The sequence below is a fragment of the Spodoptera frugiperda genome, chromosome 20 (assembly GCF_023101765.2).
Source record: "Spodoptera frugiperda isolate SF20-4 chromosome 20, AGI-APGP_CSIRO_Sfru_2.0, whole genome shotgun sequence".
Taxonomy (NCBI): Eukaryota; Metazoa; Arthropoda; class Insecta; order Lepidoptera; family Noctuidae; genus Spodoptera; species Spodoptera frugiperda.
In genome coordinates this window covers 7250555-7276023 of record NC_064231.1, presented here as the reverse complement: position 1 = coordinate 7276023, position 25469 = coordinate 7250555, and the positions used below count along the sequence as shown (strand labels likewise).

The 25469-nt window shown below is 35.1% G+C and overlaps 2 protein-coding genes across 11 annotated transcripts; one reads left to right on the top strand and one right to left on the bottom strand.

Moving 5' to 3' along the window:
- Positions 1-1152: 1152 nt before the first annotated feature.
- On the bottom strand, positions 1153-6327 carry LOC118282320 (coiled-coil domain-containing protein 6). Of its 3 annotated transcripts, none has more exons than XM_035603344.2 (10): positions 6087-6327; positions 5879-6008; positions 5428-5518; positions 5187-5336; positions 4307-4450; positions 3928-4067; positions 3521-3598; positions 2815-3022; positions 2467-2589; positions 1153-2287 (listed from the first exon to the last, which is right to left on the bottom strand). In XM_035603344.2, the coding sequence occupies exons 1-10, from the start codon at positions 6109-6111 to the stop codon at positions 2087-2089; spliced, it is 1290 nt and encodes a 429-aa protein (XP_035459237.1). In that variant the 5' UTR covers positions 6112-6327; the 3' UTR covers positions 1153-2086. The 3 variants fall into 3 exon arrangements, with proteins under 3 accessions (XP_035459237.1, XP_035459238.1, XP_035459239.1); XM_035603345.2 differs by having other exon boundaries at positions 3521-3589; XM_035603346.2 differs by lacking the exon at positions 3521-3598.
- A 218-nt stretch (positions 6328-6545) lies between these two features.
- Positions 6546-22499, top strand: LOC126911983 (uncharacterized). 8 transcript variants are annotated; one of them, XM_050701711.1, is made up of 30 exons: positions 6546-6702; positions 8480-8625; positions 8702-8920; positions 9034-9144; positions 10687-10800; positions 11247-11504; positions 11843-12043; positions 12398-12553; positions 12879-12986; positions 13101-13699; positions 13811-13911; positions 14518-14675; positions 14766-14888; positions 14966-15065; positions 15378-15498; positions 15853-15957; positions 16147-16213; positions 16291-16413; positions 16737-16824; positions 18695-18795; positions 19033-19234; positions 19324-19555; positions 19852-20321; positions 20435-20553; positions 20642-20751; positions 20864-20914; positions 21018-21114; positions 21196-21318; positions 21412-21583; positions 21664-22499. In XM_050701711.1, exons 2-30 carry the CDS (start codon positions 8494-8496, stop codon positions 22194-22196), a joined length of 5094 nt encoding a protein of 1697 aa, XP_050557668.1. In that variant the 5' UTR covers positions 6546-6702; positions 8480-8493; the 3' UTR covers positions 22197-22499. The 8 variants fall into 8 exon arrangements, with proteins under 8 accessions (XP_050557668.1, XP_050557669.1, XP_050557667.1 ...); XM_050701712.1 differs by having other exon boundaries at positions 10684-10800; positions 14530-14675; XM_050701710.1 differs by having other exon boundaries at positions 10684-10800.
- The last annotated feature ends 2970 nt before the right edge of the window (positions 22500-25469 follow it).

Sequence of the window (25469 nt, the reverse complement as noted above, 5' to 3'; positions counted from 1 at the left end):
ATGACGCGTGTGTAAAACACGATCATTTCTTTGACCATTCATTGCCGAATGACCAAAGCGCCGTGCTACAAAAGGCCGACTTCTGGGGCCTTATTTAAATAATTATGAATTAAAAATTCACCGGCTTGTGGTTTGTTGTGTCCAAGCGAATTGTTAAAAGTGTTTATCATTTGTGCATTCCTTCCTAGCTCTTCTTAAACATAATAGTTTAATTTATTTATTATGATGACTAGAATCATCACAAAAGACCATCAGTTAATACTTATGTGAACATATTTTATTGCTTTGCATAGTTTTTACTTTTTGGGTAGGTACTTCACTATTCAGAGATTAATGAAGCCGTTGTTCCGCGTGGAGACAGTGCACCAAAGATTAAATTACAAGGACAATTGACCTCTTTCAATGTAACTCCCTATAAATGTGCTGTGGTGGCCCGGGGGTTTAAGACGCCCGCTTCTCATGCACGAAGGTGCGAGTTTGAAGTCTCTACTAACGGCAAATACCAATGTTACTTTTATATACTTTCAAATGGTGAAAGAAAACATCGTGAGGAAACCAGAGCTTATAATTTCTTATTATAAGCAAACCCCCATTGAGCAAGCGTGGTGATTAACGTTCAAACCTTCGCCGTGTGAGAAGAGACTAAAGACCTTTGGTAACCCGTGGCTACTTGGTGAATGAAACTCACACTTTTTACCAATTATGAATTCCATATAGGTAGGTAACTTTGAGGGGAGAGAATAATTTATTACGATGGATTTGATCGATATGGCCAATTAATTTTATCTTTATCACTTTGTTTTAGGGCAGACTTGAGAGAAGCACCCACACCACACCACTATGTGTGTAACGACGTAGTTATTGTACTATATACTAGTTACTACTCTGTGCTTTGATTCTTGATTTGTGTGTGAAATAAATGTTATTTTTTCTTCATCTTTTTACAACTGACTAATAACTAGTCGGATAGGCCGCGCAACTCTAATGTAAATGTGTATTTACATTTTTAAGTAAATTAATTGTTAATTAAAAGGGTCTGCACAAGTAGTGCAAAAGCGCAGTAGGGAAACTAGATGCTTTACGCTACGTTGATTCTTTTATGTATGTACCACGTGAATAACTTCATAACAGGAGGTAAAATAAAAGGATTCATAATAGTAATGCATATATTTTGTTTTATTATAACATGAAAAAAAATGTGACAATTTGCATAATTGAATTGAGTCCGAGGACATTAACTCACTACTCCTACGAGCATATATCGAACACAACAATTCGCCCTGAGGGCACAACACAACATTCGTAACATATTATACATTCCTTCACAAAAACATTGCGTAGGAGTAGTATTGCTAGACCCCGAGTGTGATATTATATCAAATAGCTTACAATCTTTATCTCCTTCTCCTTTACTAACTTTACTCACAAGTGAATTTTATACACAGCCTTATTATAAAATAAAACCCACTGCCGCGAATTTAAGCCCGGATACATTTCCAAAATTGATTTTTAATCAGAACTAGCTATGTCTATCCTAATTGAAAGTTACATCGTCGTCCTCATCATCTCCCTTTACTTAAACATTTTCACATAACACAATGAATACAACCGTATTCCATAATCTCGTTCATTACCAATTTTATCAGTAAATGAATCACGACCGAGCAGAAATAAGAATGTAATTCTAGGAGCGTGCCGAGTCGACAGGGCAGTGAGCAGAGTGCACAGTACGTTTACATAAGGTTCAACAATAACAAGGATCAGCCGTGCTGTCAAATGTTCCGCATTCCAAACACAGACCAAATGATGATAGCTTGCCGTAACGTCACGACTGATCAACAGTTATTATTCAACCTCACAGCTTCAATGCACTTCGACGTAAGGGCTAGTTGACGGTACCCCAGTATACATAATTTAACGCGGCTACAGCATATACATATCGTGCGACCGGCATAAACATGTCACCTTGCCCTTTCATATTTATACATATACATAATTCGAAAAGAGGGTTCAGTGATACTGGGAACCTAAGTAAGCTGGTAAATCGCCCTTATGTCGCGGTGTGAACGAGGGACGGCGGCCGAACTTAGTCCTTAGAGGAGGTGTCCATGGGGCTAGCGGGCTGCATGATGGCAGGGTTGGGCATAGGCGAGGCGGACAGCGGCGCCAACGGGGCCGCGGGGGGCGCCAGGGGCGCTATTGGGGGCTCCAAGGGCGCAACGCGAGGTATTAAACCCGCAGCGCCTGGAATTGCAGGTTTCACGAACCTGTCACTTGTGCGGCGAGTCTGAAACAAAATTACAAGCATATTAGTCAGAAAATAAATCTAATATAAGCTAGTACCTTTCATATCAAATCACAACACGCTGTTTGTAAATCTTCTCTCATGGCAGTAGTAGTAATAAACAGACACAATATATTCCATCACATCCATTCACCCTTTAAAATAAATAAGATCCTACAAACCTGAGAGTTGAGATGCAGAGAAGGTCGCGACAGTGGTAGTCCGGCGGCGTTAGGCAACAATGGTGACGCGTATGGTGACAGGGGCCGTGACCCGCCCGGCGACGACACGCTCCGCGATCGTGCCTGCAAATTAAACATTGCCAATTATTACACAATTCACAATTTTTCACCAATCTGTTTACCAAACTTGATATCAAATCGACGCATTTAGTCTCAATAACATACAATACTAGGCATAACAACCACAAAAATTGCCATGTCCACATAATAATTGACATTTCGGATAACACATTTATCACGCTCTCGTTTTTTAAACAAGAACACTAGTAAACTAGTACTTGTACTTACACTGAGAGCTTCATTAAACTGCCTCTCCTCCTCCATCTCGAGTGAGGACTCGCTCTCAGACAGGTGCCGACACAGAGCCTCGCGACGCTCCACCTCTTGCTGCAGTTTCCGCTGCAAGCGAACATTCTCCTCCCTAATGTGCTTCTCTTCAAGCGCAAAGCGATGCATCTTCTCCTTATTCTCGTTTTGAGAGACGGCCAGCTGATTTCTGTTACACATTAAATAAGAGTATTAAAATATAATCATAAAAATTGAATATAAAAAGAATAAATGGATAATTTTTGCACACATTAAATATCTACAAAACAAAATATTGGCTTTAACATTTAATTCAACTGCCATCATACTTCTTGATGTTCTTGTATAAAGATTTTAATTGAACCACCATTTCGATTCTTCATAAAACTATAAATATCTGAAAAACACACAACACCAATTTTTAGTTGAAGCATAGTTAGTGTGTCAAGGCCCAAGGCTTTGTTTACACGAAATTTCAAATGAAAAAGGTTACTGTAGTAATCAACTTACTCAGTCCTTTCATAAAATTCATTCTCATTGTTGCCAGCTGTAGTACTAATTAATGTACATAATATTTCAGCTTTCTATGAATATGGCACATCTAGTTTAGTGAATTTTGTACCTAAGTGCATGTTTGTCTAAGCATTGATGACCTAACGATTTGTAGTAAACAAATTATGTTACTTACCTTAATTTAACCACCTCAGAACGCAGGGTCTGAATGTGATTGCTTAAATTGGATGCTGTATCACCATTACTAATGTCCCTAGCAAGAAAAAACTCCATTAATAATAAAACAATGAAAGTATAGCTAGATTAATGAAGAATTATTCAAAAGTGAAATGAGCAACATGCCTTGAAACTATAATTTAACATGCATTATAATATTAGAAATATTCAGATCTGGTTCTATGGATCCTTTGCACAACCACTCTGAAATATTCTTTACTAAAGGAGTTTCAAATCACTATTTAGGCCCCTGAGTGAATTCACAATCTGTGTTATGGTTTACATCCCACAAAATGAAAACATATTAGAAATAAACCCAATTCAAAACAACACAATGTATTTGCGTTAAAATGTTAAGATTTTCACCTAGGACTAGCTGGATCGGAGACTGGTTGGTCGAGCCTAATTTGCAGTGACCTCTTTTCTGCCTCCAACTTGTCCATTCGCTTCCACAGCCTGTTCACAAGGGCCTCCTGCTCTTGTTCCAATGTGTTCTCCAATTCCACCTGAAGACATTTTTATGCTGTATTAATGCATAGAGAAATGTAGATTAGAACTCTTGAGAATAAGAAATACCAACCCTCATCTAGATTTTTTTATAATTAACATGTAAAAGTGCTTACAAAAATTTTGTAGTATTTACAAAATTAAATTCATTGTTTCAGAATTAAACTAATATAGAATTATAGGTTTTGTTGCTGGGAAAAAGATTGTATACAGTGAAACGAGTTTTAATGAGAACTACCTTTTCCCTACGAAGTCTCTCTAAGTTCATTTGCTTGGCAAGTGTCTCAGCTTCGAGTTTTTCTATTTTTCTCATCAGTTTGTTCACCAAACATTCCTGTTCCTGTTCTAGAGTTTGCTCCAGCCGACATTTCTCTTGACGTAACTGAAAAACAAATACACACAATTAATTTATGACAGATTATTACTAAATATTAGTGTCAAAATGTTTGCTGTAGGATTGTCTAAAAAATATTTGGAAATTCTCAATTAATAATCCTATTAAGACTTCTTCTAGATATAGGTAATTACTAAGTAATTGAAACTTAAGCACACAAGAGATAATGGGTATGATAAGATACCAATTCAACAGTTTAATAGAATTATACTATGTATAGTTGAATATTCCATTGTTAAGTAAACAATATCAATGTTTTAGTCTTTATCAGAAGGTTCAAAACAAATATCTGTTCACTTATGGAAGTACAATGTCAAACTTTATTTTTAACTGACTATGACTATTCTAATAAGAATATTAAAGTGCACTTTCCAATGGGAAAAAAGCAAAATATGTGTGAATATTAGTAACAGTGATAAGTGTAAATTACTAACACTCTTAATAAACAGCTTAACCTAAGCACAGCATAAACAGCATAACAGGATATACCTTAAGATGCTGAATGTATGGTTTGAATCATAAAATAACATTGGGACCAAAACTCATCACATAATGAGACTGTGCAAAAATGTATAGCTAAAACCTCTATGAATTAGAATTAACTAATTAAATAGGATTTGCCCAAACATTGCCTCTTTTAGAAATAAGACCAATATTTATTATTCTAGTTAAATTACTTATTTTGTATAATAAAGCTTAGACTACATAAGTACAGATCTTATACCTGATTTAGTTTCCTGGAGAGATCATTAGTAAGACATTCTTCTTCACGTTCATAGTGGTGTGCGAGTGTTTCCTTTTCTTTCTTGAGCGCTTGAATCTTTTTCAATAATGTATTAGAAATATATTCCTCTTCCTGCTCAGCTTTTGCTTGCTGTAATAACAATACAACGTCTTTAGTCAGTTGAAGGTCCTTGGAGGTCATTTAATTAAATTTAAGAATAATTTTACATTATTTGACTTACAATAGAAACTGAAGCTTGTCTCAAGGCACGATTCTCTTCCTGCAGGGCTTTCACACGGAGCTTGTAGGTGTCCAGCTCAACTTTAAGAACCCTATAAGTGCATTTTCCCTTTGTTAAATAACTCACTTCTCTTTTAATTTTCATATTACTACTGCACCTGCTTGTCAAGTGTAGCAACAAACATGGACTGAATTGCTTATAAGAATCAAATTAAAATTTAAAAATATCTTTGTTAAAAAAAGATTAAATTACAAAATTTTAAGCAAGATTTCAGATCTGATAATGATCAATAGGTATGAAGAATTGATTATATTTATATACATACTACACAAAAAGAGAAAAACATATAAATACAATTTACATTGAAGAAGTTAATTGTACAATAGTTATACCTACATTTTATTTAATGAGATTCTGATGAGAATCCAACATAATATCGGCGAAAACATACCTATTTTGTTGTTGCAGAGATTCTATCCTTTTCTGTAACTGATCACGAGAAACTGTGCTAGGAGGCAACATAGCTCCGCCATCCAGCGAGCTGGAGTCGCTTTCAGACGCCGAATCTCCCATCTTATTACCTACAAGTAATATGATCGATTATAAAAAGTTAAATATGAAGAAAATAAACTTTTCTACGTATTTTATCTGCAGTGTACCTGGTGAAATCACTGTATCATCCATTTGCACGAGTGATGAGGACGGCAACAAAATGTCATATAAGTGGGAATAAACTAGGTGCTCCTATTTTATACGAACACAAAAATTTTTATACGATTTCCATCAAACTATTGTTGTAAAAACCAAAAGAAAAGCGAATTAAAGTGCAATGTAATAAATTAAAACACACGAAAACCGTATCGTTGTTTCAGGCTCAACTAGAGATGTGCCCTCAGTATTTGTCTTCAAGTTGAGATTAAATTATCGGTTTTATAATTTTACGATTACCAAAATTCATTGTAATAAAACGTACAATTTTGTATTTAAAAATTACGATTAAATTATTCTTATTTTATTAAAACTAATTTTTGTTTGGAAAATAAAATTGGTTTTTCGTCGGCAATGCTGTCGAGAATATCCGGCAAAGATTTTACAAATTTTGACGAACATAGTAACACCATCCGAAAAAAAAAACATTTATAAAAAAGTGACACACACGCCATAATGTAAATTGCTTCTCGATTTGGCGTTTGAGTTAAAAATTTTACATTTTGATGTTAAAAATTCGTTTATAATGTATAAATAAGACATTTAAAATGTCCTTAGTTAATATTGGTAAGAAGTAAATCCAAAGCCTAGACTTAATCTGTGTTAAACATTCTCCTTTCGAAGTATTTAGGTTGGATCAAAGGAATCGAAGCCATTTCGTTCTTTTCGTGTAAACGGTATTGAAGTTAAATTTCTTATTGTTCCTAATGTTTTAATCGTTAATGGTGATGTTTATATGACGGACAAAAAGTTTAATTGAAAAGGTAATGGCTGAGTCGTCGCCATAGTTGAGGTGTTGGTACGATTTCAGAAGTCATTGCTGCTGTTATTGCACCGTATGTAGTGTTCAGGGAGTATGGCATAATAACTGTCATCGAGAAATAGGTGTCCCTCGTAATTTATATCTGTTCCTGTATTTTGAAGTGTAAAGAATTAAAATACGAGTGAATTAAAGTTGTATCTGCTATTTGAAAGCAAAGTGCTGAGGATTTTTTTGCCAGGTATTACTTGTAAACAAATCACACAGTGCATGTTGTAATGTCTTGAGAAATTGATGATTCTTATATTCTCTGCTAATTTTCTATCCAATATGGTAAAATAAGTAATTAATTTCTAATTACAATAGTAATTGGTAGAAATATATTGCTATTTTTTGTTGTGATTACTAATTAATTTTCTAATGTTGATACTTGCTATTGTTGACAGTGACCCATACAAATAATACCTATACATTTCATTCATATGAACATGAACTGATATTTCAGCCCACATGAAAATTTTTATGCAGTGAATAGGTATTTCACTATCACTAATATTTGATAATTCAATGACATTTCAAAATACTATTTCAGATGTGCAATAGAATTGTAGGAAATAATATTTTTTCAGTCATACAAATATAGGAAAGAAATTGTAGTATCTAAATGTAGACACATAATTAGAATAAAAGTAGGCACTTAAATTATCAAGTACTGTTAGTCAATAAACAGTTATTTAGTATTCCAGCTTTTTATGTTACTACTAAGTATTACATGCATTGAATAAGACTACACATTTAATATTAACTATAGTCTTCATTATTTTTACTGATATATTATATTTTTATATCTCCATAAGAATCTGCAGACATATCAGATTTTTATACACAGTCATTCATAATGTAAATAAGCTGTTGTTTATCTGATAAATTCTCCGTTCTAACTAGCATTCAGTTTTTTGTATTTCTTATTAACTTTTAATAAGATTATCAATTATCTTTTAATATTATTACAATGTTTATTTTCTTTTTGTAGTTTTCTTGTCATTTTAATTGAAATAAGATTAAGAATTATAATCTAAAAAAGTATCTTCAAAATTAACAGCTGGCTGGTTATTTGGGATTCTTGGGAATAGTACCCTACATTAGGAATCCAGGTATCAATAAAGTCTAACACTAATGTGACTACCTTGATTGGCTTATTATGTGGCTATGAAGGTAAAATTAGTCCTAAGATTAGTTTTTCTAATAATTTATCTATCTTTTTAAGCAGCTCTCTTTCAATAGTTTTTTGCAAAGTTTATAGGTATTTTTGTGTAGTATTTTGAGACAGGACTTGGCTATTGTTTATTATAACATGAAATGTTCAATTAGGAGTCTTATTGTAATATAACCTAATTGAAACTAAATATGTAATAGAAATTCTTAGTATTCTGCTGTCTTGAATGTCCATCATAAACTTAAACATTTATTTCAATCCAAGTCCGGTCTCAAATATGAACTGCCTTATACTTTTGGAGATGTTTTAACACAGTATTCTAACTAAATTTCACTCTCAACAAGTATGTATCATGTATATGTTTTTAGGCTAAGCTCTAGCAATGGCTCAATATTACCAAATAGTTGGACAAGGACAGTCATTGACTCTTGAGGATCTACAAAGATACTGCCCAAACTTATGCTTGGATAGGATAATAGTGAACCAAGATGAACAACAATATGCACAACAACAAGTAAGCACCAATCCCATTACTAATCATTCAATTTTAATCTTTACACCTGAATGTATAAAACACATTTTACTTCAAGGTTGTGGTACAACAAGCGGATCCCCAAAATGATATTATAGTAAGCGAGGGGGTACAGTCTCAGTTGGTTGTGAGTGATGGCTTGCAGTATCAACCCCAGTATATCATTAGACATGAAGCCCCTCAACCTCAGCCACCACCACGCGCCGACTTCCAGCAACAACAGCAGCAGCAACAACAGCAACAGCAGCAACAACAACAGGCATTACATAGGCACCAAGTGGGTATTGGTCAAATTATTTAACTATAACATTAATTCTACAGGAAACTTGCAGATGTTTTTAGCCATGAAGGTGTGTGTAGTACATTGTATGATGTGTAATTTATTTGTAGGTTTACTACACATCTGATTTGCCTGTGGATGCTCAGGTTGTCTTACAACAGGCTCAACAGATCATTGATGCATCTTTGATGCAACAGTCATCTCCACAGCGACCCCAACATGTATGTCCCATGACTAGATCATTGTGTAAATTATGCACTAAAACAAACTATTGCATTATGGTTTTAGAACTTCTTGGTATAATATGCTTAGCATGTTACTATTTTCATTTGGTTAAATGATTTTATTTCATTTAGTTGAATAGAATTTTTGGATTTTGTTTTCAAAATTTTGTTTGAAAAGAGATTCTTATTCTTCTCTTACATTGGCTAAAGTATTAAATTCTATAGAACATAATATCTAATGTTCTTGGTAATATGACTATCCATAAAAGAAGGAAGTTTAATCCAATTATTGGAACTTCAATGAGTAACCATACTTTGCAAAGTTAAACTGCATAAAGAAATCTCTTTGAAGGAGAGCATCTGAAATAAAATTATGCCCTTTAATCTTTCATACATGCTGTTTGGCAATGTCTAACGGTGTAAGGCTTTATCATTCCTAACACAATACTACATAATACACATTAACAGGGATCCCTAATACAGCTTTTATTCCTGTGCAAAAAATTAAGGAATAATTCGAAGACTTATAAACTATGGCTAGCTTTCTTGTTAATTTATTTTTTTGTCTGTTTTTAGTACTTTAGATATGACTGATGTTTATTGTGGATGTGGTTGTTTAGATGTAAATAATAATAATTGTTTATTAATTAATTAATTAATGTAAAATATGTGCTGTGCTTCTTTGTAAAAAGGTGCATTTAACATGTTTTGTATAAAATGTTTCTATAAAGAGATGAAACTAAAAATGTTATTATCCAATCAATTATGATCTTTAGGATCATATGAAGATCATTAATATGGTTGGTTATGCAGTAATGTCTATTTTTTTTTAATTCAGATTTTACCTGCATTTATTTGTGTTTGACTAAATGCATTTCTATGATTTGACGAATTGTTCTAGAAGCTGCAACTATTTTTTTTTATTAATCCAAGTTTTATAGACAGTTTCCAATAGTCATGAATTTAATTGTAAATACATAAAAGTGTTTCATATTGGGCGAATGGGAACTCATCAAGGAAAGCACCTTTTTCTAACAGTCTACAGATTTACTTGAACCTTGTAAAACGGTTCATGCTTGTGCTAACGGTCCATTCTTTCCGTAAACACTAAAGCATGTATAAATTTGGGTGATTCTACGAAAAATAAAACACATTTACTTGATTGGTTGTTAAACATTTTGATAACTGGTAATTATATGAAATAAATATTTTATTAGAATCTTATCAGATTGCTTGACTACTGAGAGCTACTGTGAAATTATTAAAATGTTCAAAATTGCGTGTTGAATACATTAATTGATAATTTTATGTAGTAATCAATTATTTACTTACAACAAAATAATTGATCGAAGAAATTACAATGACATCGAAACGTGTCATGTCGTGTCTTTTTTAAGGAAAAAGTATAGGATTTAATTAGTTGGAAACATCACTAATTTTTGAGGATAAAGACAGCTTTATATTGAAAATTTTTCGTAGAAACATCCAAGTGTAAGTGTAACAGGAGTTTTATTGAAAGTGATATGTTAACGACAGCAGCTAGTAAGCCCGGCGCACGTGCTGACGCAGCCGACTGTGATCCACCCCGCCCAGCAACCCCCGCCGCAGCCGCCGCCCCCGCCCGCACCGCCTCAACATGCTCCGCAACAGACGGTATGATCCTAAATCTTATTAATTATAATTTCGGAGCCAAAACCACCTTAGGAGGCTGGGGTTGGGCGGATGGATCAAGGGTCTGATGCAGAAGGCAGTACTCCTCGAAACGGCACGTATTGTGAGGAGGTTTCTGTCTCTGGAGCCTCAGGAGTTCAAGCTACCGGTGGTTAGACCGGTAGCTTGAACTATATTCCCGCTACTGGTCGGCTCCTATTTTTATATTTTTAAATATTATTTTATTTTGTATTTTGTAGTACATATTTAAAAATGTAAATTTAGAGGATTTTAAATAAATATATAGAAAAAATATAAATCCGAAAGTTTGAGTGAGTGAATCCAAATGTTTGCTACTCAATCACGTCAAAACGGCTGAAGGGATCGAAATGACATTCGAAACTACTTTTATGATGGCCGTCTGACCATTATATTATTACCAATTTTAGCAACCGCAGCAACAACAACAGTTGTCACGGGCGTCACCACAACTAATCCAGCACTTCCAACAACAACACCAACAGCAGATTCACCTGCAACAGTTGCAACAGCAGCAGTTACAGCATCAACATCAGTTGCAACAACAACAGCAGCAGCAACAACAACAACAGCAGCAGGTTCAACAGCAACAACATCAACAGCACTTACAACAACAACAGATTCCACATCAACAAGTTGTTATGCATGCAGCATATATCAATCAGGCTGTAAGTTCCTTGATACATTTTGTCTGAGAAATTAGATTTTGAATGTTACCCCTACTAGTTGCCTTAAAATGAAATCGTATCTTAACAAATATACATATTGTATTACATCTTAGAATGACGTAAAACCAATTTTACCATAGGATAACATCTAACATCATCAACAACATTTTCGATAGTAAACTTATTCTTCTTTTCTAATATCTTATGGGACATATTAACAAACTTGAAGATACCGTTTTATGAATTAATTTGTCATACCTATTATGTATTTATGAATATTTTCATATGCGACAATGTTAAAGCAACTGTATGATGTGACGCAATATTTGTTATACCAGGGTGCAGGCGGTCGTGCGGGCGCGCCGCGGCTCCTGAACCCGACGCTGGGCGGCGGCGGCGTGACGCTGGTGCGCGCGCCCGTGCGCACCGTGCGGCCGCGCCGCCCCGCGCCGCGCGCGCACGCACCGCACGCACCGCACGCACTGCCCGCGCAACACGCACAGCATCAACTGCCGCGCATGCTCAACGCTGTCTCGCCGGTAACATACACACACTACACTATACTGCTCTCCCAACTGTAATCATGGTGTAAGCCGATTGTTAAAGGGATATAATGCACGCATCCATTTATGCGTATGTGCAAATATTCCTCCACTATCGTTACGTAATGTAATGGTCAGATTGTTGAAAAGTCAAACACAGGATTGATGGTCTTCTGAAGTACTTGTTTAGGAAGTAAGAAATCAAACAGAAAGTCGGTAATCATCAAATCAGAAGTTATTGTGTAATCTTTACAGTTATTCATTCACACATAACTCACGAATGTAAATGAATCATTAAAATTCTACTGTCTTTTATAATTTGAGTTGATAAATATCTTCTTGTGGCTCCAGGGTCAGCCGTCATCATCGGCGGTGGGTGCAGTGGTGGGCGGCGCGGGCGCGGCGAGCCCCGCGCGTGGCGCCGCGCCGCGAGTACTCAACCCGCAGGCGGGACACGCACAGCATCGCCCGCCGCGGCCCCGCACGCCCATACATCACCAGCTACAGGTACTTTACTACCACTGACACAACTATGGGACAAAATTACAACTGCTATAGAACCTACACATGGTGGGACGTCCATCCTCATACCTACTTTATGTTCAAGTCAAATGTCTTTACATAAGTCAAGGGCCTTCTCAAAGAAAATTTGATATGAGCCCCCCTCATGCTTAATCCATCACTGCTCACACCTTAAAGTGGAAATGGAAATCTATCACCAGTCATACTCACAAAACCAAAATACGTGTGTACTGAGACCTGGATAGTCATGGAATGTGCCTTTGTATAAGTCCTGTGAATGTCCCATGCTTAGTGTATGTTTGTGTTGTAGCAACACCAACACGGCCAGCAACACTCGCCGCACCAGCTCGCCCAGCACGTCCTCGGACAACAAGTACACACGCAGCAACTCAACCAACTCAAGCTCACCACACATCAAGTGAGCAATCGTTCTGTGCCTTACAATCAGTCAAGATATCCTAAGAAAATGTTTACTAAGTAGTTTATGGTTGTTAAATATGGAATAAATTGTGAATTGTTTCTTATCTTTCAGCTCCTCAACCAACAGAACCAATCACATGCACAGGCCACTCGAATAATCACGCCACAAGGAACAATAGTAACACAGAACCTACCTACACAAATGGCTCAACACACAGTAGTACAGACGAATCAGAATAACGGACCTCTACCTCAACAGAACGCATTGACGACCATCCCTCAAAGATCTTCGCCGCACCCACAACAGGTGCAGCAAGTTAAAAAGGTCGTGGTGCAACCAAACAACGCTAGCGATATGGACGATCTCGAAGAAAGTATTACAGCAGCCATATTGACGAAGCACTCGGTGAATGAGAATATGAATCAATCGCCACAGCAGTTCCACGCGGCGCCGCCGGTGATGCGGCCCAACCACGTCGCCGGCAACGTCGCCCAGCCACATCAACAGATCAACTTCAACTCGCAGCATCAGTTCCCGCAACAGATCTACGACCAACACACGCAACATCCGCAGACACTCACGCAACTGCTCATGGAACCTGATATGGAGGAGGAAAGACAAGTATTAACCCTAACCAATGGCCAGAGAATTACTCTTGCAGATTACAAACGGATGCAACAACCTCCGCGAGCAAATATACAACAAATTAGGTATGTTCTGATAATTTATATAATTTCTGCTGTTGTGTTACGTAAAACATGGTGATTGTTTATGAAGAATGCTTGATTATTAACTTGAACTTAAAAATTACACAATTACAGGGATACTGGAAGACAAATGTTAGTGAGAAGTAAAGAGCCGCAGAGACCTGTGCAAAGAGTGCCTCCCATGCAAACTCAACAGATCAATGCTTCTCAACATGGTACTTACTTTATTACTAATTTGAAAAATATTTACCTATTTTGTATTGTGATAACCACTAAAATTTGCACCCAGCCAATAGACATACAAAATACAGTAGAAGCTCCTTATTCGCGGGGTATGCGTTCCGTAAATATGCCGCGAATACAGAAACCGTGAATATGGAATGGTAATTTGTATGGGGTTATACGTTCCTAGATGACGAAATTAAGAAGCAAATAGTAGATAAAAAAAAAATTTAATTGAACTTTCTGATCATACAGATTGCCTGATGATAATATTATTATCATCAGGTTTAGGTCACACTAGGTTTAGGCAGAAGTCACAATCTAGACGTAGTTGTAATAAGGTCTATTTTATTTTTTTTATCCTTCTACTGACGCGTTGACAAAGGATAGCGAATGTATTATTTAGGTTACGCACCGATATTTCGATTCGATCCGCGAATAAAGAAATTTTAGACCGCGAATATGGGAATTGGGTCGCAATTTTTCAATCCGCGAATAGTGAAACCGCGAATGAAGGAAGCGCGAATAAGGAGCTTCTACTGTATTAATCTGGAGTATCCTAAAATGTTCAAAATTTCTTATATTCTAATGTGTAGTAGCTTTTTTTGTAGAAAACAACGATGTTTCTGGACCCTCGGAAACGGTATCCGAGACGCAATCTGCAAAAATGTTAATATTCCTACAAAATGGTGAACAGAGGTTAATCACTTTCACACTGCCTAAAGAAAGTTGTACCCTTCAAGAAGTTTTAGAACAGGTATGAAAATTCAGTATATTGGCCATAGTTTTGCCCCAGATTTGTAACTGTTGTCAGTAAACCAAAATCTGATAATGTTTTGTATTTTAGGTGAATGTTCCTTTTTCGGAAGATACTCATATACAATGTATGCAAAACACAAGTAGTGAAATTGACTACTTTGTGTCTGTGGGCTCAACAACAAGAATCGAGGAGATGTTAGAAAATCATCCGGTATGTAAATCATTGTTATGTCAAGATTGTATTTCATTCCTTTTTCAATGTTATTAACTGGATGAATGTTCTTGCAGATGTTACTAGGAGATATGAGTGGTGGGACCTCCCCCACAGTGATATCACAACCTCAAAGTAGTGAAATGTCTACCCCTGAAAAATCCCAGTGTCCAGATGGTAAGCTACTTTTACACACTTATTTTTAATACAACTTAATTATTTGTTGGTTGAGGATGGTAGTCATCCTATGTCAAAGCTTTCATCTATAGCTGGACTCTTTAAGTCAAATAAAATACATTAGGTATATAGCACAGCTGTATTGACTAATTATCTTGTAACATATTGGCTAAAAGAAATTTTACATTCCATAATATTCACAACTGACAAGTGATCTTCAGAGAGTGAACGGCGTTTTATGTTTGTTATGTTATGACAAAATTAAAGTATCCTCATTTTTCATAGTTATTAAGCTTTACAATTTGGTTTTAGTAAGCAACAATAGTCCAGAATCTCCAGGGCCGCGGTCTCCGCCGCCGCGGCTAGTTGATGGCATGCTAGCCGTCTGTAAATCTTGTGGCTACACCGGATACGACTTTAGCCGTTGTGAACGGTATGTAAAAAGTTATTGTGCTATATTAGTGAATGGTTCTTTTTCCAAACGATGCTATGATCATTGAAGCTTGAGAAAGGCTTGAGCTAGAGGAATTGGCTCGAGAATTTGATGCTGAAAACATTCTTGAAATGTAATAGGAAAGTTACATTTCAACTGCAACTACATTTACACATATTTATCAGCAACGCGACGATGCGGGAACCCGTAAATCAAGTTTTAACTATCAGCAGTGACAGATAAAGTGGTCAATCAAACAAAATGTTAAAAATGAATTGCAACTTGAATGAACCATAAGGATTAATGCTTGTTATATATTGGAATTTATTTTTCTACATTGTCTTGTATTTTTAGGTGCAAACGAGTATTTACAGAGGAGCCTAAAGGTGTGCCAAGCAAAAAAGTAGACCTAAAGAAAAAGGAACCAGAAAAATCTGGCGGAATCTTAGAGAAACAGGGGTTAGTTATTTATTACTATAATTGTGTATTAATTGTATTCTTGATTTCAAGCTGGAAAGAATAAAGTAAAATGTTGTATTAAATAAATAAGAACTCCATTTAAAATGATACTCATCATCTGTATGTTTTAATTTTACTTGAAGGTCCAATGAATTTATGTATCATCCTAAATATTTTTTCTTGTTACAGCTCATGTGGAGATGGCATAAAGCTAAATTTACTAAAGAATACAATGAAGACGCTAAATAATAAAACTGTATGTATTTTAAACATTATTTGAACAACACAACAAGGTTTTAAATGAGTTATTTTTAATTGATTTCCCTTCTGCAGCCTGTACAAGATAAGAAGCCACCTAGAGTACGAAAACCGCGCGGTAAACAACCAGACCCAGAACCTGTTATACTGACTTTAAGCTCAGATGAAGAAGATTCAAATAGCTCTATGCTTAGTCAGGTAAGCAGAAAATATTATCTTTGTTCCTTGTTACATCGTCTTTTATATTTTTTCAATGGCAACCAAGTCTCTCATACTGCATAGTTTAATGCAAGTGGATACAATGTTTTGAAACCTTCAGAAACACAATTCTAGATTAAATTCATACATAAATCTGAATGTAAACAATAATAAATCCCTTGAACTGGTAAGGTAGACTGAGATATAAATATCTTGAACACATCTTTATCATTTCTATTCAATACCTTCTTATTCAAAACGACTTAATTAAATACTATATTTTAATATAAAATTCGTACTTAAATTCCATTCTTTTTTTGTAGCATGAACACTCAATCAGTATGAAAGAACCATCCCTCAGTGAAATTGAAGGTGGGACCCCAGATAGTGGCATTGGGATCGACATGGATGGTAAGTTGTACATAATAATTATTTACACTTTAATGTCATGCATAAATTATTCTTAGCTTCTGTTCGACCATGTTTAGTGCCTGGCAAACTAATGTGACAAATGATGATGATGATGATGATAACGACTAGCCTGCGACCTTGTCGGCCCCTCGGGGTCCAGCACCGCATTTGTAACTCCCATAGTGTCCATTAGGTTTCCTATAAAAAAAAAACAAGTTAACCACATGCTAGAAAAAGAAATCTTATTTTTTACTTGACCAAACTTTCGATATCTCTATTCGAGATGTTCATTTCCGTCGCAGAATACACTATCTATTTACTTGATTGACAAATCGATTAACTCATGTTCCTTGGTAGAATCGATTATTATGACAAATCGCGTTACGTGAACAACACTACCATTGACGTCTGTCAAATTGTAAAATTTTATGTTAAATTGAATTAAAACGTATTTTTTATGTCTTAACTATAAGAAGTGTAAAGATATAACAATATTATTGATTTAATATCCCTATTAGTTTAACTTGAATCACGAAGAGGTACTTCAAAAACCGGTAACTTTCATTATAGTTTTACTCTGGCAACATTAGTAAGTTAGTCTGTTCGAGAATACTTTCCGACTAAACTTCATTCGTGTAGCTTATGTCAAAAACAGATTTCTATTTTATCTGTGGTACAAGGTGGTTTGGTTCTAAGTCGCAATGCGTCGTGTTTTAGATTATAAAAATTATTTATTGTGACTTTATTCCGTTGAAATATCAAATTCACCATGAATAAGTTTAAAATTACTTCAGGTATTTACGACTGTATTCATTGCTAGGTTATATTTAAAGACAAAGACACTGCATCGGTGCTAAAACAGACATTTATGTGGATGATGTTGAGCCTACTGTGATTTTTATTATTCTACATAAATATAATGTTATTCTTATAATTATAATATTTTAATACACAGAGAAAATAAATAATTGTTATACTCAATGGTCAGAAGTTCAGTAAACCCATGTAAGAGTGTCTTCTTCTTACCAATAAAATAAAAAGAAAGAAATATGCAGTTCTGCAAAAATAAATCGGCATGTGGGACTCTTTTAAATCGTCCAAAAGAATGTTCACGTTTCTGAAACATTTTAGTTTGATAAATATTACAAAATAAATAGTAACACAATACATTATTTTTCATTGTTGTGAAATTATAATTACTTGCCTATGATAAAAACAGTTCAATAACTATCTTCCTATATTTAAAATAAATAAGAAAACAATACATTCTCTACAATAATGATACCTACATCAACAAACTTTGTTGGAAAGAGACTCACCTAGCCCAAAGTAGTTAAAGATGCATAAAAGAAAGTCCAACAGGCAAAATAATGTGAAAATCCCAATTCAGACAGATGCCACAGTAGCACACAGTAGAATAAAGTACATACATAACCTCACGCCTGTCTCCCACGGGGGCAGACAGAGACAATGAAACACCAATTGCTATGATTCTTACACACCTCTTTTGCTTCCTCAACAGTCTTTTCGGATATAGTATAAACAAAAAAACATACAACACCATCACACAAAACTCACAATCCGCAACTGCCACTCAATCTACTTTCACAGAAAAATCAAAATAACACACAAATGTCAATAATGAAGTAGTAAGCAGTAGAGGAAGGAGGAGAATTAGAAACCAAAATTAGTAGGGGGCAACAAGCATTGTTTTTCCTGTGGGTTGTGGAAGTGATGCCCATTTTCACAGGGTCACCTCAAGAAGGAGAGACCTCCACAAGAATAATCATAATGAGTCCATATAGCCCCCAGACATATCCTCTTCTATGTTAACAAGTGATCATTATCTAAACAGAACTTCTTTTGGCAGATGGCAGCAGAGAAGAAATCAACCAGAGTTCTACTCATGTCACCTCACTTAATTGTCGAACCATCAGAATTGGTTCATACCGATATACACCCAAAGAAAAGGTAAAATGTTGTTAAATTCAACTACATTACTTCATATGCACACTTTCTGCCTGTTATATAGCAATAGCTTTGTTGAACATAAACCTATTGACAATAAAATACAATCAGATTCTATACTACTCTGTTGTTGCAAATTTTAAAACTATAGTTATGGAAATGAAAACTGTGATACACTCACCTGTCGTCTGTATCCAGAGCATCTGACATTGTACAAATGATTAATGATTATTGTTACAGGTATACATATCATCAAAGGGCATTAAGATTGTGGCTCCCTCTCTTAAAAATGAGTCTCGGGATGTGGCTCTACAAATACAACTCAAAGAGGTAGTCAGAATATTAGTTCATTTTGGTAAAGGATTACCTGTGATTTTTTTATATACTATGAGCAAATGTGGTACCTACATCAGGAAAGCTTTGGATATGACTGAGGAATCAGGTATGTTCAAACATCTATTTATGTCAAAACTGTAATGTTGTCTGTATTTTTGTTTTATCTTATTAACTCTTTGTAATATCATTTTGCAGGTCCTTATTATAATCCAATGTCAAAGATAGATCCCTTCAAAAGGATAACATTACTCCCAGAAATGATTACAGATGAAGCTAAAATAACATTAAAAACTTTGTTTGGTAAAGTAATGGATGAGCTAAATGGTCGTGAAGCCAATGATATATTAGTAAGGACTTGCCCTAAAGACAGCAATAATATTTCTAAAATGACAACGAGAAGTGCTTCCACTGCTTCTGGAGCTAAAAGGTATGGATAACTTTACAATAAAATGATCATACAATTAAATTAAACAAAAATCAATTAAACCCAGTGAATGACCACTTCTTTCTATAAGTATGTCTAGTAAGTGATGTGTGTTCATTGTATGTAACTTACAGTGACATATTAAATTACGACTCATAAGGTGGCTTAGGTGGCTAACATAATGACGCTTATGAATACGAGCTCTTACTGTGACTTAAAACTGGTCAAATTACCTCATCAAACAGTTATGTAAGTTGTAGGTTATGACATTTGATGAATAATTATTTTTCTGTTTACAGTTCCAACCCTGCAGAAATAAGACAAATTTTAATTTATCCACCTGGTAAAGGTGGTATACCCATTAACACTGAAGACTACATGTGCCTAGCCCAAGACCAGTTTCTAAATGATGTTATTATTGATTTTTATTTGAAACATTTAGTTCATGATGTTTTAACAAACATTCAGAGAGAAAAGACTCATATTTTTAGCACATTTTTTTATAAAAGGCTAACTACTAAACCAAGTAAAGTGAACAGAAGTTCTAATCCTCACGAATGGGATAGTAATTTAACACCAGCCCAGAAACGACATGCAAGAGTCAAAACATGGACAAAGAATGTTAACATTTTTGAAAAAGATTTTATTGTGGTTCCTATTAACGAAAATTGTCATTGGTTTGTTGCTATTATCTGTTATCCAAGCTTAGATGGCTGTCGGAGTACAATTGATAATCGACTTGTAACCCCTCAAGAGATAAGAAGAAAAGGTAAAAATATACCATCAACTAATAATGTTACAATTTGTGCATATTTGTTTCTTATTTTTTATTTAAAAATAAATATGTTTTGAAGAACTAACCATATTTTTAATATATTTCAGAACGTAGACCATCTATGCAGATTGGCAATACAACAATAACACCATTAAATAAGCAGGAACAACTTACATTAAGTTGTGACTCAGATAATCTTAGTGAGCGAGATGAGGCTGAAGCAGAGGTAGACTTTACCTTATTTTAGTTACTACAATTATTATAAAGTTAATGAAATTCAACTTGCAATTATTAACAAAATTATAATATTTCAGGAAAGTGATTTAGATATGCAGTGTGATTCGGAAGAGGAGGATCCTGAGAAAAATAATGTGGAAAAGAAAATTGAAATTCAACCAAGTAAAAAATCAGAACCCATCAAACAGTAAGTTATATGTGTAGTAAATTTAAAAACATAGAGTATGTAGATATGGTCATTTAAACTGTAGTGGTGTAATTTATGGTGGTGCTATAGTCAGGTTTTCTTTCATTCCCAGATCAGCACTGGAAACACCTGTAAAACAACATGGAAAAGATTCTATAATTAGGTGTGTTTTACACCTAAAAATGTATCAACTATCTCATAAATATCTTGCCTAGATTTTAAAGCTTAGCATGCAAATACTAAATTATTTTTATTTATTTTTTCAGGCCATGTATACTTATATTCGATTCATTAGCCGGAGCGTCTAGATCTAGAGTTGTAGCCACTTTAAGAGATTACCTCACTTGTGAATATCAAGCTAAAGTAAGTATGATATTTCAACAAGATTCTTTTTATTAGAAGGTTTTAGATATCATGATACTAACTCAGATTTCCATGTTACAGGTCTCTCAAAATAAAATATTCAATAAGGACAACATCAAAGGAAGTTGTCCTAAAATACCACAACAAAATAACTTCACAGATTGTGGGCTGTACTTGTTACAGTATGTTGAACAGTTTTTCAAGGTATGTTCTGTCAAAATAATAGAATGAAAGTGATATCTTATCATAATTAAATGTGTTGATAACTTTGCTCAAAATATTTTTGTTTCATTTCAGGACCCTATAGTAGACTACACATTACCGATAAAACAACTAGCTAATTGGTTTGATGAAATAGTGGTAACTCGAAAACGTGAAGAGATCTCAATTTTATTGAAAACATTAATGCACAAATATAATCCAGACTCGCATTTGGCTTTGCCTGATATTACATTCCCTACTTTAAATGGTATGTATGAACATAGTTTTAACTTGCAATACGAATAAGATTTCTTTCAGGTCATATGTTAATTCTATTCTTTGTTTTAGGTAAATTGATTGAAAATGAAGAACAAGAAGAAGGTGCGGAAGGCGATAAAGGCAATTCAAGCAAATTACAAAAATCTGAAGGAAAGGAGTCTGAAACACCAACTCTCACATTTGTAAAACAAATGCCAACTGGTGACATAGTAGTGAAGCGTAACTATGCGGACTCTTCCGACACCATCCACTTGCGGAAGACCATTAGACTATCAAGTGATGCAGAAAATAGGTCTATGGTCCAAATAAAACAAGAGTTTATCAAGAAAGGTGATAGCGAAAATCAAATACTGATTCCTATTAAGTTACATACAAGTGACTTGGTTAAAGACATTCAAAATACTTTAATAGTTAATAAGAATAATAAAACTTTGGGTGATAAAAAACATAGTGTACATAATCAAAATGTATCCAATTTGAACTGTATTCGACAAAGCATTGGTGAAAGTGACAGTCATTCATTCCTAAAGTCGAGAAGGGTAAATAAACTTGATGATGTGATGAATGAAACAAGTAAAAAATTTAAAAAGAATGAATGTTGAAACTTGTTGCCTGTCCATATACCATGTCTATTAAATTATTATTAATTTAATAAAATGTATAGTTGTTTTATGGACTTGTAAATATTAGTAATTAATACTATTAACAATATGTATTTAATACTTAATATACATATTTTATATTGTAAAAATAATTGTAAAATAGCTTCAGGAAATACAAAACTGAAAGAAAATAAAATGTGACTTTATCTTTCGTTTTGTAATTTTTTTTTTATTTAAGTAACGTTATTTAGTAATTCTTAGACGAAAAAATTAAACGAAATTCATTAAAACTTGCAATGTTTATTGGTAGTTTTACCTAACATTTTTACCTACTCCCTATTATTTTTATTGATATGTCCCATGCCAGTATAATGCCTTAGGTTGATCCCTGGTAAAACTTTCTACCTATTGTAGCACTTCCTAGCAATCTACAAGTATCGCAAGGAAAAATACTGAAATGATGAAGTACTAACATTTTAATTAAATGTGCACCAGACGAAAACGTTAGTTTGCTGGGACCCAATTTTAATTTAATCTATTCACGATAACTATTTTCTCCATTTTTTAGATTGGTAGAGTACAAACGGCACGGTTAATTTTTACCGTTCTTAGTATTATACTAGCTGTTTCCCGCTCTGTTGTCTGCATAAAATAATGACTTCCGACTAGAGACTAGAATAGTTATGGCTTATTTTTTCTAAATAAAAATAAACTAAGTTACTGTTTAGTACATCAGCTATCTGCCAATAAAGTCCCGTCAAAATCGGTGCATCTATTTCAGAGATTAGCCCAAATAATATCGACGCTGGAAAGGCAAAATGTATTAAGCGCCACTTTGGTCGAAAATGAGTTATATATACCGTTGGAATCGCCTGATTTTTCTCTTTCGAATGGTCTATGTCTCGCCTTAATTTGAGCACTTTGATGGCGGTTAATACACCGGTGATTTTAGACTTTTTCGTATATTTTTTTGTTTTAAATCCATTCATTTTTTTACTTTGGCTCATAAAGCGTACATGATAGTAACAAACTATTGATAAGTCATTTATACCTGCTTAAGTTTACAACTAGATTGGTTTTAAATCTCTTTACCTTTCCATTTTTCTAAAAAGTAACGCAATAAAACATTTTACAGATTGGCAATTATTATAAAATCTAAACATAAGTCAATTTACTTGTAAATAAAATACATATATGTTTTTTGCGTTTAAAACATTTTACTTTTCTGCATGTTACAATTATTTGGACGTTAAAACAATTTTATCCAAAACATTTTATTACTAAAATGGTTGATAATACAATTTTACCTAAAGCTATTCTAATGTGTTTGTAGCACTTAAATTAATTTACCTAATGTAAAATTAATTGCATTTGTGAGTTAACCCTCCCAAAAAAGATTGATAAATACCAAACTATGGTGGTTAGACGGTAGTTCAAAACTGTAATTCACCGAGACCGCGGCTGTTAATCAGGGCCGAGAGCGTTGCGCGGGCGCTTCAGTCACCCATGCGCTGTCGACGAGGGAGTTCACGCTCGCTGTCGCAATACACTGTTCGTAAATATGAGGAGTACCTTAGTTTGCAAACGTGTAATGCCAAAAAGAATTTACCAGATACTGATATAGAAGATGTTGATATAGAAGAAGATTTTTAATTTTCCAAAATGTGATTATTTTTTATTATTATATCGTCACGCTCTTTATCCCCGAAGGGATAGGCAGCGATGCACATTATGCCACGTAACGCCACTGTATAATGTACACCCACTTTTCACAATTTATGTTGTAAGTCCCATGTAATAGGTGAGCCTATTGCCATACATCGGACACATTTCTAGATTCCATGCTATTACTGAGAAATTTTCGAAAAACCGAAAAAAGCCCAGCAATAATTCGCCCAACCCGGGTATTGCCCTTGCCCAGCAATCGCACTTGCAACCACTCGGCCAAGGAGGCAGTCATTATTTTAATATAAGATTAAGTGAGATTATATTTTACACTTATAGGATTAATACTGATACAGAAGATGTTGATGAAATTTTATGTTATCTATGTCTTGAATATGTTTCCAAAGTCTGATTATTTTTCATTTTGTATTTGATTAGTATAAGTCTAAGTACAAGTGTACCTATTAACTTGTGATATCTGATCTCTACTAGGTATACTTAAAAGTATTGCCTTTCTATGTTCCGTACCAAAATGGCAAAACTGTTGGGCCTACATAGTTGAAACTTTGTAGGTTGATGTATTCTGGTAACCGCTATTTGAATTTCGAATAACAATTAATAAATTAAAAGGGGCACCCCATATATGGAACTGATTCAAAAAGTTTTAACCTATTCGTGATGGGTGTCTATCGATAATACTTTAAAAAAGACATTAAGGTTCCTAAAACCATTTTTCGTCAAAATCAATTGTTTGAAAGATAGACGTTTCCAAAGTAGAAAAATGAGTGTCCCCCTCTCTAACATTTAAAATATGGAAGGGACAAAACTAAAAAAAAAAAATATATGCTGTTTTCATTTGAAACTTTCAAAGAAAATTGGTTTGAACGAGATATCATTATTACTTTTTCAGAAATAATACTAATAGAACTCGTCCGTGAACGGTGGCGGTGTGTCCTGTATGGGCTGAGCACCGCCAAGTCCTCAGGGATGTGGTCGGCGACGGTGACCTCTCGCGCCCGGCACTGGTTCAGGCCATGGTGCGGAGCGAAGGGGACTGGGATGCCGTCTCCACCTTTTGCGAAGCAGTCATGCTAGCTACGGAGGAGGCGGGGCGCGTGAGAGAACGAACCTCCTCACGTCCCAGCCGTCGCGTGAGACACTCCGGGCGTCGGGGATCGCGGGACGATCTCCGGCCACCGTAAGTGCGGGTCTGCGGACGGCGAGCAAGGGTAGCTCGCCGCCCGATCAGAACCAGACCCGTGCGTGCGGATCGGATTATCTTGAGCTTCTGGGCGTAACTTTATCGCTTACACTAAACTTCGGCTCTTATATAGAGTCGAAGGCGCATCTGGCTGGTAGAAAGTTGGGTATCCTCTGGTGGGTGAGACGGTACTTCACACCGAAACAACTGCTGAGCCTGTACCAAGCGCAGGTTCGGTCATGTATGGATTACTGTTCTCACCTTTGGGACGGCTCGGCTAAATGCCAGATCAAACCGCTAGAAAACATCGAAAAGCGTGCCAAGAAGCTCATCAATGATGATGCGCTTGTAGAGGCCCGGCTTCAAAGCCTTGAACACAGGCGCAAGGTTGCAAGCCTTTCCGTTTT

Bases quoted from the DNA above. Each gene is read 5' to 3' on its own strand.
- LOC118282320 (XM_035603344.2), bottom strand. From the start codon at position 6,111: ATGGATGATACAGTGATTTCACCAG. The intron at 3,599-3,927 runs GTGAAAATCTTA...TTTTCTTGCTAG, and splicing joins TCCGATCCAGCTAGTCCTAG to GGACATTAGTAATGGTGATA. The intron at 2,590-2,814 runs GTAAGTACAAGT...TTTAATTTGCAG, and splicing joins AGTTTAATGAAGCTCTCAGT to GCACGATCGCGGAGCGTGTC.
- LOC126911983 (XM_050701710.1), top strand. From the start codon at position 8,494: ATGGCTCAATATTACCAAATAGTTGGACAAGGACAGTCATTGACTCTT. The intron at 9,145-10,683 runs GTATGTCCCATG...TGTTAACGACAG, and splicing joins CTCCACAGCGACCCCAACAT to CAGCTAGTAAGCCCGGCGCA. The intron at 19,235-19,323 runs GTATGTTCAAAC...ATCATTTTGCAG, and splicing joins GGATATGACTGAGGAATCAG to GTCCTTATTATAATCCAATG.